Source organism: Vicugna pacos, chromosome 28 (genome assembly GCF_048564905.1).
Source record: "Vicugna pacos chromosome 28, VicPac4, whole genome shotgun sequence".
Lineage (NCBI taxonomy): Eukaryota > Metazoa > Chordata > Mammalia > Artiodactyla > Camelidae > Vicugna > Vicugna pacos.
The window spans coordinates 12,188,051-12,201,896 of record NC_133014.1 but is presented as its reverse complement, the minus strand read 5'-3'; the positions used below and the strand labels follow the sequence as shown (position 1 = coordinate 12,201,896).

The 13,846-nt window shown below is 36.6% G+C and overlaps 1 protein-coding gene and 1 pseudogene across 4 annotated transcripts in view; one reads left to right on the top strand and one right to left on the bottom strand.

Moving 5' to 3' along the window:
- LOC102528507 (charged multivesicular body protein 3) overlaps positions 1 to 13,846 on the bottom strand; it is a 54,428-nt gene that overhangs the window by 6,480 nt on the left and 34,102 nt on the right. For all 4 annotated transcript variants that reach the window (XM_015238784.3, XM_072951516.1, XM_072951518.1 and 1 more), the window contains 2 exons: positions 5,538 to 5,598; positions 4,258 to 4,437 (listed from right to left, as the gene is read on the bottom strand). In XM_015238784.3, the coding sequence (XP_015094270.1) occupies positions 4,258 to 4,437; positions 5,538 to 5,598 (241 nt within the window). The remainder of the gene's footprint in view (positions 1 to 4,257; positions 4,438 to 5,537; positions 5,599 to 13,846) is intronic.
- Positions 6,465 to 6,898, top strand: LOC102528759 (small ribosomal subunit protein uS9-like; annotated as a pseudogene).

Here is a 13,846-nt window from a genome sequence, read left to right as displayed (position 1 = left end):
CCCATTAGGCGAGCCCAGTCCGGCCCTGCCCACCGCCCTGCAGGGCCCACTGCCTCCCGGCTTGCTGCATCAGGGCCTCCCTGCACCTGCGGCCTCCACTGCCTGAGAAATGAAATCTCAGCTCTCAGAGCTCTGGCTCCAGATCACCTTTCTAGCCTCACCTCCCGATGCCCTCTCTCCTGCACTCTTGTCAAACCGAGCCAAGTGCAGGACACAGCCCAACCTGCTTCCCCTATGCCTTTGTGCAGCCTGATCCCTCCACCCGGAGGCCTCTCTGGTTCTCCCCCAAGCTCTTCCTCTGAACTCCCGCTGCAGACTACGTGCAGCATCGCCCCAGCACGTCTCAGTCTGAACCTGTCTCTGAAAAGCCACATGCTCTCCTCACAACTGTAACAACTGCTGTGTCACCGCCCTGCTCATCCTCTCTGGCCACCCTTCCCCCTTGCTCGCAGGTCCCCCAGCCTCCCAGAACTTCCTCCTGTGGTTGAGTACACAGTTCTTTTTGGCCCCAGAGCCTTCACACACGCTGGCTGACACCCTGGCTGGAACAATACCCCCAACACACACACACTTAATCACTCATCCTTCTCCAGGATCAGCAGTGCCTGGAAGGAGCCACCTGGACTGCGTCTCCTTTTCACAGTCCCCAGTGCTCATCACAGGTTGCATTTATAAATATCCATTTATTTGATTATTAAGTTTATTATTTATTATTATTAGGTACTTTGATTTTTATTAAATGTATCTGACTATTTGTTTTTTACTCCATACCTAGGGGGCAATGTAATGTCCACTATTTTATCCCTGGTGCCCAGCAATGGATCTGGCACATAGGGGTGAAAGGAAATGGGTTTATTACATGACTTACCAGTTTGCTCTTTGTAGCTTCATCTACCTCCCTGAGAAGACTGGAAGGTCCTCCTGAAACCGATTCTTACTCCTCCTCCCCACTCCCTTCCCTCCCTCTCTCTCGTTTTCTTAAAAAAGAGGACAGAGATAAGGAAGAAAGGGGTGGCAGGGAGAAGGAGCTCTGAAAGACAATGCAAAGAACATAAGAAAAAATTTTTTTAAGACTATCAATAATAAAGAACAAACTGTATTCATGAAATAAGGACAGATGATTGTTTTTAAAAAAGAACTATCAGAGAACTCCTTCCTGAAAATTAAAATTAAGGGAGTCAAAATAAAGAATTCAAGAGAAGAAATGGAAGATTAAATTGAACAAATTTCTCAGGAAGCAGAACACAAAGACAAAACCGATGATGATAATGACAATAATATTTAGAGCCTACGTGTACAGCGTGTGTCATGCACTGAATTAAGTCTCACAACCATCCTAGGAGGAAAGTACTCTTACTATCTTCAAAATGGAAACTAGGAAAGATAAAAAATATTAAAGGATCAGTCTGGGAAATCTAACAACTGACTCAAATCTTTTCCTTTCAGAAACAAACAGAAAATACACTGGAAAGGAAATGATCACATGAATGTATCTGAGAAAAGAAGGACCAAGGAATTGAAGGGACGGAAACTTTGTATTTTAGAAATCCATGTGGAAATATCTACAGATGAAATTATACAATGTCTTGGGCTCCCACGGGAAACCACAGGGAGCAGGTGGAGATACAGATGAAGTAAAACCACCCAAGATTTTTGCACGGGCATACTAGTTTGACATACTTATATATGAGTGGAGAGGCCAACTATACACTAGGCAATAAAGTCAGGTCTAAGGATAAAAATTTGGAAATCGATGGCATTTAAAGGCAGGAGGTTAGATGAGATCACCTTCGGAGAGAGAGGAAAGGTGGAAAAGAGCAGAGGACCTGGGACGGAGCCCAGGCGCACTTCAACACGTAAGTATCAAAGGGCAGATATTTTACTTTTCAGACGTGATAAAGCCACAAAATGATACATATTTGAAATAAACAACACAGTATGTTGCTATGGATATATATTTAAAGGATAACAGACTCATGGTTATGTTCACCACTGAAAGTACAGGCTACAGGAGAAGAGATTCTTTTTCATTAATACTTGTGAGCTACAATTGCTTGAAAAGGTATTTTGGAATCAGTACATAGGAAGAAAAGGTGAGCAGAAGGCAGTGATCAAGCCCACTAGTTCCCAGAGAAATGTTACAACACTTCTCAAAAACTAAAAAGACTGACAAGGGTTGGTGGAAAGGTAGGGAAAAAAGAGCTGTCTGCTGCTGATGGTGGTGGGAATACCAATTAGTAAGGCCTCTTTGGAGAGCAATTTTGCAATTCTAGCAAAACTTCAACCCAGCTATTTTTAACCCAGCAGTTCTACTTCTAAGGATTTAACTGTCCTCAAGAAACACATGTGCAAAAGCGAAAAGACATTCTTCCCAGCAGCACTGTTAGTAACAGTGAAAACTGAAAACAGCTTAACAGTCCATCAATAGGGGAAGAGAAAAAACAAAATGTGATACATTCAGAGGATGGAATACCATCCAGGAGTTAAAAATGTATTCATCATCATGGGTTATGTCCCAACAACATGATGATAAATGCAAAAAAAATGCAGAATGGTACATACAGAATACCATTTATACAAATTTTAATATTCATGATAGTAGTTCTTGCTGGGGAGGAATAAAGAGAAGGAAATGGAATTAGGAAGGCATATGAAAGAAGCTTCAACTTTAGTAATACTGCTTTCTTTCTTTTGTAATATAAAGACTGAGGCAAATATAACAAAATATCAAGTTTTACTGGTTCTGAGTGTTAGCTACATCATCATCATCCAGTATTTTATCCTGTGTGCCATTTTATCTTTGCAACTAGGGAGAAAAAGTCTCTGCATTTCATAGGAGGGGAAAAAGGCAAAATAAACCATACATTTTCTAATGCTGATTCAGTAAAGGAAATACTGAAAAATATAAAAATTAGCTAATCTTGGTCACTGAACATGTTCAGCAGGCTGCAACAAAAAGAGGGGAGTACATGAAACTTTCAATGACAGCAATAAAAGGCAAGTATGTTCAGTTAAGCTTTCAAAATGACAGGTAAGATCAGACTACATCTTCATAGTACTGAATACTTGGTCTGTCCAAAAGGCATATATCTAGGTTATATATCCAATATTTAAAGAGCCCAAATACATCACTTCCAGGCTGAAATAACACAGCTGTTAAAAGTTAAGAAGATATGGTACAGTTTGTCTTACTTTTTACTCTTTCTCAATCCGTGGGTCATTTTCTTCAGTATTTGGAGAAAGAAACTTGAATCATTCACTATTAGGCATATTAAAAAGCACATCCAAATGTTAAAACTGAACATAAAGAAGCACCTTCCGAGCCAAATACAATCAGTTATGGATTAGGTGCTCATTTGGCACCAGCCTCCAAACTGAAACATTCAAGTCTTCTAATTCCTGAGTGTGACGTACTCAGCAATGTGGAAACTGACAGTCGAGGTTATTTTTTAGTGAAAAAGCTCCCTGTAATTTCTGAGTCTGTACTCAGTCTACTATCTGACAGTCACTTGCTACCATTCTCAAGGAACTATAATTCTGAGTTACGATTTTTTCACTTAACAGAAATTAAGAAAAGAAACCAACTGGATATGAAATTTAACCTATGAACCAAGCTGTCACTGACCTGGAGACAGATGCCTGTGAAAGGTCATAAACAGTATTATACTGGACACTGAAAGGAAACTAAATCATATTTATTTTTATTTTAAATATTATAATGAGTTTTAAAAAATTAGACTGATAGTTCACATATATGCTAAATACCCATCACATGGCCTGCAGGTTCCTAAGATGTAAGAAACCATTTTTGAGAGCCAGAGCTGAGGCAGGAAAGGAGGTGAGTGAAAGCTAAAGACAAACTATTTAAAATCCTGCCTGGGTGTCCCTGAGCCTGGGACAGAGGGAACTCTTTCCTTCATCCTCCTTCCAAGGTATGGACCCACTTCTCATTCCTATAACTCAACTCTTAGCTCACTTTACAACATTGTTCACTTGAGGAAATACAGTCTAAATTCTAAACAAAGTGTATTTATATATAGATTTTTCCATTACTTCAACAACGCTGGCAAAAGAAAATAATAATAAAATTAAAATGAGAGTAATAAGGACAGTTCGCATTTGTGTAACACCTCAACTAAGACAACATGAAGAATAAAAACCAGAGCCGAGACTGCTCCTCCTGTCCAAGGAGATCAGCGTGACAGCGACTGCAAGAGCATCGGACTGGGGCGGGGGCTGCAGGGCGCCGCGCCTCACCCAGCTGGTTCTTCATCCCCATGAGCACGGAGTTCATGTGGGCTTTGGACGCGTAGAGCTTGCTCACAGCCTTCCTCGACCTGATCATCTCCTTGGCGAGAACCACACAGACATCCTTCTGACCCTTCTTGGCAGCGTCTTTCACAGATCGTTTCACTTTTTCTTCTTCTCTTTGGATATCTAAATTTAGAACGTAACACAAAGCGCCAAAAGATTAAGGGGAAACCAGGAGAGTCATTGGCGCTGAAATCTGTCCTTATTGTAATCTAAATGTGTCTGTTAAAAAGGAAAACGGACAGGAGGATATTCATGAAATGAAAATAACTCATGTGCTGGCTATTCTTATTTCCAGAAAATTAAAGCGATGTAAGAGTGAACAGAAAAGTGAATCCTACTACACCAGACAAAATTTCAAAACTGCTTTTGCAAGCGCACTGAAACATTTGTTGGTACAGCATTCTAGAGCTTGCTCTGATCGTCAGTGCGTAGTATTCCCACAGTTACAGGAGCAGCATCTCGGTACATTCATTAATGACTTATAAAAACCTGCAACTTAGGGAAAACCTGAACATATTAAAAGTATCATCACGCATCCACTAGAGGGAAGACATTATATGCTTTAGGAATAGCGGAGATTTTTTCTATTGTGGTAAAATACCATAACATAAAATTCACTATCCTAAACTATTTTAAAATACACAATTGGTGGTATTAAGTACATCCATACTGTAGTGAACTATCACCACCATCTGTCTCCAGAACCCTCAGAGCTTTCAAAACTGCACCTCAAACCCATTAAACAAGAACTCTCCATTCCCTCCTCCCACCCAGATAACCAGGATAATCTCTTCACCTCAAGATCCTAAATTTAATCAAATCTGCGCATTCCCTTTTGCCGTGTAAGATAACATATTCACAGATTCTGGGAATTGGGACATGACATCTTTAGGAGGCCATTACTCTATCTATCATAGAATGTGAGCACCTGCTTTGTTTCCAACACTAACCCGGACTCAAGGAAATCTTGGATGAACGTGGCCCTTCTACCTTGAATAGCTGAATTCCAGGCCAGAGAAAAGATTTAGTTCTTGTAAAATGTAAAGTGTCTTTGAGTTCATTATATCTTGGTTTTTCTTATAATAATTAGAAAGCAAAATAATTAAGACAGTTATAAATCATTACTATAAAACTATGTCCTACAGATGGAGATGCAGTTCATTTTTATGAATGCAAAATATATCAAGAGGATAAGGAATAGGAGACATAAAATGATAATTTACCTCTTATTTGCCTGTCAACAACTCTCATTTCCTTTCTTATCTTCAATGACCATTCATTGACCTGGGAAAAATTTTAGAAAATTATAAGAAAAGCAAATACTCCCAATTCACCAAATTTTAAAGAAATTTACATTAATTCTACATTTATTCCAGACACAATCTAAAAATAAAATCAATAAAAGCCATTTTGAAAGAAAGAGCTTTAGGGCCAAATTCTATTTTTTTTCATCTTTTTATTCACAGTACACTGAAGTCTCAAACTATGTATTTGAAGGCAGTAAGAAGCACTTTATACAAGATCTCAGAGAGAGTTCAGGACCCTGCAGGTATATAAAGACTTTTCAAGAGGTACATGGGCTATGAGAGGTTTCTGAGCATCAGAAGATTTTCAACTTCTATACATAATTATTTTAAAAACTACTCTGCCTGCATCATAAGAGTTCACCTTTTCCTTCTCTCCTTTAACAATAATGCTTTACCATTTTACCAAAGAAATATATTCCTCTAACCTATGTGTCTTATTACCATGACAGATTTCCCTGAGAGGCAAAAACCTCTGAAGCACTAAACAGAGCCTACTAGAAATAGCAGTGTAGACATTGAGAAAGCAGTGAATGACTCTGATTATCAAATTCTTATGCATTTTTCCTAATTCTTCAGTTTCAAAAATACTGAAGAAAAATCTGAGTTGTCAGTTTGATAAACCATTAAAACTAAATTTTACATTAAATCCATATGGGCTTTTTGGCATACAACACAGAAGTTCAAAGAACTAAGTGACACTGACGTAAAAAAATTCTTTCCACTACCATCTACTTATTTATATTAACAATGTATCTCAGCACTTGAGTTTAATTAAACATAAAATAGGGCTTTCTTCCAGGTGAGGAGCCTCACAATGAGGATCTCTTGTCTACACCCGCACCAATGGCATCCAGAAGCCCTCTGCTATTGGCCCAGGTCTTTGGATGCAAAAGGTGGCCACCGCTGTGGCACACTGCGAAGAGGGCAACAGTCTCATCAGATGAACGGTGACCCCCAGAGACGATCCAACCACGCACGGCTGCAGTACATGCTACCGTCACCGGTTCTGCTTCTGGGCAAGGAGCAATTAGCTGTCATGGACCTTGGTGTCCATGTGAAGGGTGGGGGTCACACAGCTTAGACCCGCGCAATCCACCAGTCCCATCTCTAAAACCCCGGTGGTCTATCACCAGAAATATGTAGATAGGCTCCCAAGAAGATCAAAGATACCCTCATCCAGTATGACTGGACCCTGCTGGTAGCTGACCCCTGTCCCTGCAAATCCAGAAGTCTGATACCCTGGTGCCCATGACTGTTACCAGAAATCCTACCAGTAAGCCCATCACAAGGACCGAGGGTCACCTTTACGATAAACAATGGTTGTGGAATTTAAGGTTAAAATAACAATAACATAGAACAGGAATGGAACTGATGCTGACCGCTTTAACACTCAACCATGGACACATGAACTAAACAGCATTAAAAAATCCATACTATTAAGAGAAGACACATTTCCAACAAATTTCACTTTTAATGACTTAATTAAAATCATTATTTAACAAAATCTATAAAACATTTATGAGGCAACAACTATAATAACTCTACCCAAACAAAATGTTAAAGCACTTAAAACTATATGGTTATATATTTAAAAAATTAATGTTAGATTTACATACATTTTAAGTGAAATTCACATAAACTACACTTAGCCATTCTATTATTTTAATTTTGGGGGGGTAATTAGGCTTATTTTTTTTGGAGGAGGTACTGGGGATTGAACCCAGGACCTCGTGCATACTAAGCACACACTCTACCACTTGAGCTATACCCTAACCCCCTACACTTAGCCATTCTAAAATGTACAATTCAGTGGCACTTGGTACCTTCACAATGTTGTGCAATCACCAACTCTATGTAGTCTCATAACTTTTTCAACGTGTCAGAAGAACACACTACACCCGGTAAATAATCCTCCACTGTATCTACCCTCCCCCATTCCCTCCATTCCCTGTCAACTAATTTGCTTTTTTATGTCTTTCGATATGCTTATTTTCGATATTTCATACAAAAGAAATCATACAGTATGTGGCCTTTCGTGTCTGGAGTCTTTCATTTACTATAGTGTTTTTAAGGTTCATCCATGTTGCAGCATCTATCAATACTTCAGTCCTTTTTATGGCTGAATAATATTCCATTGTATGTACATACCACATGACTTGTTTATCTATTCATCCACTGATGGACATTTGGGTTGTTTCCATGTCTTGGTGACTGTTAATAATGCTGCTATGAACATCTGTGAACAAGTATTTGAGTACCTTTTTTCTATTCTTTTGCATATATACCTAGGAATGGAATTGCTCACATATGGTAATTCTATTTTATCTTTCTGAGGAACTCCAAAACTCTTTTCACCATTTTACATTCCCACAAGCAATATACAAGGGTTTCTATTTCTCCACATCCTTGCCAATGCTTGTTATCTTCCAATTTTTTGACTACAGTCAATCTGTTGGATGTGCTTAAACAAATCACCTCATTGTGATTTTGATTTGCATTTCCTTAATGACCAATGAAGTTGACTATCTTTTCATATGTTTGTTGATCATTTGTGTATCTCCTCTGGAGAAATGTCTATTTTTTTCTTCTATCCGTTTTAAAGTTCAGTTGTCTTTTTGTTGTTGAGTTGTATGAGGTCTTCACATATTCTCAGCATAGACTCTCATCAGATATATAATTTGCAAATATAATATCCCACTCTATAGGTTATCTTTGCACTTTCTTGATAATATCCTTTGATCCACAAAAGCTTTTAATTTTGATGAATTTCAATTTATCTATTTTTCCTTCTGTTGCTTATGCTTTTGGTGTCATAGCTAAGAATCCATTGACAGATATGAGGTCATGAAGGATTACCCCTATGTTTTTTTCTAAGAGTTTTATGGTTTTAGTTCAAACACTTTGGGTCTTTGAGCCAGTCTGAGTTAATTTTTGCATATGAAGTGAGGTAGGGGCCCAGCTCCATTTCTTTACGTGTGGACATCCACTTGCTCCAGCACCATTTGTTGAAGAGACTATCCTCCTCCCACTGAATGATCTCGGCAGCCTTATAGAAAATCAAGTGGCCACAGGTGTACAGGTTTACTTCTGGACTCTCAATCCTATTCCACTGATTCATGCCTAACTCTATAGAATTTATAACAATACCACACTGTAATTACTATAACTTTGTAGTTAAGTTTTCAAATCAGGAACTGTGAGTCCTCCAAATTTGTTTTTCTTTTTCAGTATGTTTTTGGCTATTTGGGACCTGTTATATACCATATGAATTTGAGGTTCAACTTTCCCATGTCTGCAAGAAAGGCATTTGGAATTTTGATAGCCACTGTACTGAATCTGCTGATCACTTTTGGTGGTACGGCCATCTTAACTACATTGTCTTGAAATCCGTAAACTTGGAATTTCTTTCTGTAATTTTTTGTAGTTTTCAGTGTAAAAAAGTGTTTTGCTTCCTTGGTTAAATTTATCCCTTGGTATTTTATCCTTTAGGATGCTACTGAAAATGACATATTTAATTTTGTTTTTATATTTTTCATTGCTAGTATAAAAAGCACAACTGATTTTTTAAGTATTTATCTTGAAACTTGCAACTTTGCTGGATTCACTGATAACTAGTTTTCTGGTGCATGAAGATTTTTTGGAGTTTTCTATTTCTGGAATCATGTCATCTGCAAATAAAAACTTTTACTTCTTCCTTTCCAGCATGGATACCTTCTCTTCCTCTTGCCCAAATGCTCTGGCTAGGCCTTCTAATATAATGTTGAATAGTAGTGGCAAAAGTAGGTATCTTTGTCTTGTTCCCGATCTCAGGGGAAAAGCTTTCAGTTTTCCACAATTAATAATGTATAATAAAATGCAACGTTAGCTGTAGTTTTTCATCAATGCCCTTTATCGAGTTAAGGAAGTTTCCTTCTATTCCTAGTTTTCTGAATGTTTTACCATAAAAGATAAGTACATATTTTTGTTTCAAGTGTAATAAGATGATTAATAAGTTATTTCAAGCATAAAAGTATTAGACTAAGGAGAAATCTATGGATGAAAGTGAAAAAGAAATAAATGGAAAGTCTCTTTTCAAGAAAAGAAAATGATGAAAAATGACTATAAATAAGAACTTGTGTGTACATATTTTAAATGATACTGACAGGTATCAAATTGCTGTGGTATTTTTAAGAGTAATGTAACAATTTTATTTAAACACAATATTTACAATATGCCAAAAATCATATCCTATGCAACTCTATCTGAACTTACGATAAAAAATATAAAATGCTGACTTACAGCTAGCTGTAAAAAGGGGTACACATGTACAAAAAATTATTTTGGGTGTTACATGAAGCAATTTGAAGACACTGTTATAATCAAACCAGAACTTTCAGACAGAGCAGGAAATGGCTCATACATTCATTCAAATGTTTTCTGAGTATCTGCTAGTCCCAGGCACTGTTCACTTCTGGACATATATCCAGAGGGAACCTTAATTCAAAAAGACACATGCATCTCAATGTTCACAGCAGCACTATTTACAGTAGCCAAAACATGGAAACAATCTAAATGTCCATTGACAGATGACTGGATAAAGAAGTTGTAGTATATTTATACAATGGAATACTACTCAGCCATAAAAAATAATAAAATAATGCCATTTGCAGCAACATGCATGAACCTGGAGAATGTCATTCTAAGTGAAGTAAGCCAGAGAAAGAAAAATACCACATGATATCACTTATATGTGATATCTAAAAAAAAAAATTAAAAGAAAAGACAAAAGAACTTATTTACAAAACAGAAACAGACTCACAGACATAGAAAACAAACTTATGGTTACCACTGGGGGTAGGGGATGAGAAGGGATAAATTGGGAGTTGGAGATTTGCAAATACTAATGTAACCTATGGTGAAGAAGAATATGAGAACGAATGTATGTTTCTATGTGACTGAAGTATTGTGCTGTACACCAGAAATTGACACAACATTGTAAACTGATAGTACTTCAATAAAAATGTATTAGAAGGGAAAAAGAAAATCTGATAAAGACATTACAAGAAAGGAAAATTACAGAGCAGTATCTGTCATGAACATAGATGCAAAAATCCTCAACAAAATGTTAGCAAATTGAATGAAAAATATGTAAAAATTATAAACAACAATCAAGTGTGATTTATTTCAGGTATGAAAGGCTGGTTCAGCATTCAAAAATCAATCACCATAATCCGTAAGGCTAAAGAAGAAAAATGACTTGACACTGAAAAAGCATTTGACAAAATCTAATACCTACTCATAATAAAAACTCTCCACAAACCAGAATAAAAGGAAACCCCCTCAATTTAATATTTTTAAGAAACTGCACCTCCCCACAAACTATAGCTAACATTGTAATTAATGGCAAGAAAATTAGAAGCTTTCCCCCTAAGATCAAGAACACAGAAGTCAATCATCTCTCTCTACTACTATTCAACATTGTAATGAAGTACAATAAGAAAAGGAAATAAAAGGTATACAGATTTGGAATAAAGCAATTAAATTGTCTTTTTCACAGACGACCTGATTTTCTACATATAGATTTAAAAAAAAATCTGGAACTAATGAGCAAGTATAGCAAGGTAGGACAGAAGGTTAATATACAGAAGTTAACTGCTTTCCAGTATACCAGAAAACTAAAAGATTGATGAAAGAAATCAAAGAATACACAAATAAATGGAGAGATATTCCATGTTCATGAATTGAAAGACTCATCATTAAGGTATCAATTCTTCCCAATTTCATCTGAAGATTGAAAGCAATTTCCAAATCACCAGAATCTATTCTGTAGATGTCAACAAACTGATTCTCAATTTTATATGGAAAGGCAAATGCCCTGGAATAGCCAAGATAACAGCAAAGAAAGAGAGAGTTGGAGGAGTGCCCACTACTCAATTTCAAGACTATGGTATAAAGCTACAGGATTCAGGACAGAGTGGTGTTGGCCAAAAGACAGACACACAGACCAATGGAACAGAATAGAAAGCCTAGAATTAGACCCACACAAATATACTCAACTGGTCATATAACAAACAGATTTTTTTCCCCACAACTGAAGCAAACTAGTTTTTAAATTACCTAATTCAAATCTTCATGATAATACTAATTAAGCTCAATCTCCATTTTATTAACAACTTAAATCTGATAAATTCTACCTTATGTTTATATGTGGTGAAGTATGTCTAGAATCAGAAGCATTGAGGCATGAACTGGAGCAATATTTACACAGAAATTGGCAACGAGCTGAAAGAACAATTTCACACAATCACCAGGAAATATTTCTTTCCCCAATGTTAACAACAGTCAGAAAAATAGTTAAAGAACATGTTTTCTGAACTTGGTATTGAAGTCTCAGCTTAATGTTACTTTGGGAGGCCTTCCTTGACCCCTAAGATAGGTTAAACCCCCTTGTAGAATAACTACACACTACCCTGTACCTCCTCTCTTTTGTAAACATTACATTAACTGTATTAAACTAATATAATTATATATAACTAATATACTAATGATATTAATGTGTATACACATTATAGATTGTACTCTCGAGAAGGTCAAAGACTTTTTCTTATTCACCAAGCCCTTGCACAACGTCCGGCACAAAGCAGATGCTAAATAATTATCTGCTGAATTTAACTGGATGGAATATGTGTCGTGAAGAAGGGGTATAAATTTCAACCATCAAAAACAAAAACACTTACCGAAAATATACAGAAACCTTCTATACATGTTTTTAAATGTCAAAGAGAAAAAGGTTCATAAAACCAGTCAAAATATTTTTTTAATGTACCAAACCAAAAGGGATTTTGTGAAAGAAAATCTTACCTAAGGAAAATAGGAATAACTAAAATTATCCAGCAATGTTCCAGATCTTGGGGTTTTCAACCTGACTGAACACAGAAGTCACTTGGGACACTTAAACAATACCAATTTAATTGGGCTGGTACTAGAGCCCAAATGATAGGTAGTACCTCAAATCTCTCCAGGCGATTCTAATGGTCTGCTGGGGTAAAATGCAGTCCAGTACAAAGAGCGCAAGAAAACAACGCAAACATGAAATCATAAATGTAAAGATCACTACAATCAACAATAGGAAATTGAAAACCTTTGGGAAAAAGAAAATTTAACAAATCTTTATTTAATACCAGCAGGGTTTTAGTAATAAGTGAAATGCATTTACAATTGATAGGTTAAACCAAATAAATGTAATAAATGAAAAGCATTTACAATGAATAGGTTAAACCAAACATAAACAAGAGTACAATATAAAGAAAAATCAAATTGTAAATTAGGCAGTATGCTGTGAAAACTCTAAGGAATCTAGAGTCAAGTTCATTTACAGAATCTACTACATGCCAAGCAAACTAGGCACAGGAAAGTAAAAAAAGGTCTTTTCCATAAATAGTGTGGAGACAAATGGTAAACCAAACGGAAAAACAAAACAATTGAATCTCTGTTCCCATCCTTCACTGAAACTAATTAAGTGGATTGAAGACTTAAATATAGAATGCAAAACTGTTACTTTAAGAAGATAATATAGGAGAAAACCTTTATGATTTCAGATTAGGAAAGGGTTTCTTAAACAAGACACAAAAATCTACAACAATAAAGGAAAAGAATGATATTCTTAACTACATTGAAATTAAGAATTTTTATGTATCATAAAACACCATTTAAAGGAAGGAAAAAGGTCACACATTTGGAGAAGATATTTGTAATCATATAAATGGTAACAAAGAAAAACCATTTAAAAGACTTGGTATCCAAAATATATAAGACTTCCTATAAATCAATGTCTTTTATTTCTTTTTTTTAATTCTAATCTTTGTATATGAAATCCACAGGACAAACTTGTCTCAGATGATGTTATCTCCTTCCAGAGAAAGATTAATTTCCTTCTGGCAAACATCTAGTCTAAGAACCCTGGCAACTGGTTCTTAATTAAGCTTAATGAATCCAATTAGAGACAGGGATGATCTGAAACTGGACCTGTCTTTGTAAAAGCCAGTTTATTCCCAGCTCACTGTCACTGGTAAGGTGTATCCTTTCAGAGTCCCAACCCAAAGCCCTGGGGATGTACTTAATCTTGGTCCCTTATTCTTGATGTGGCCTAAACTCCAATTTTTGAACCCTTCTAACCACAGAGCCTGTCAAAAGCTCTCCTCAAATTCTCAGTTTCTCAACCAGTGCTTGAGGAATTATAGGATTGC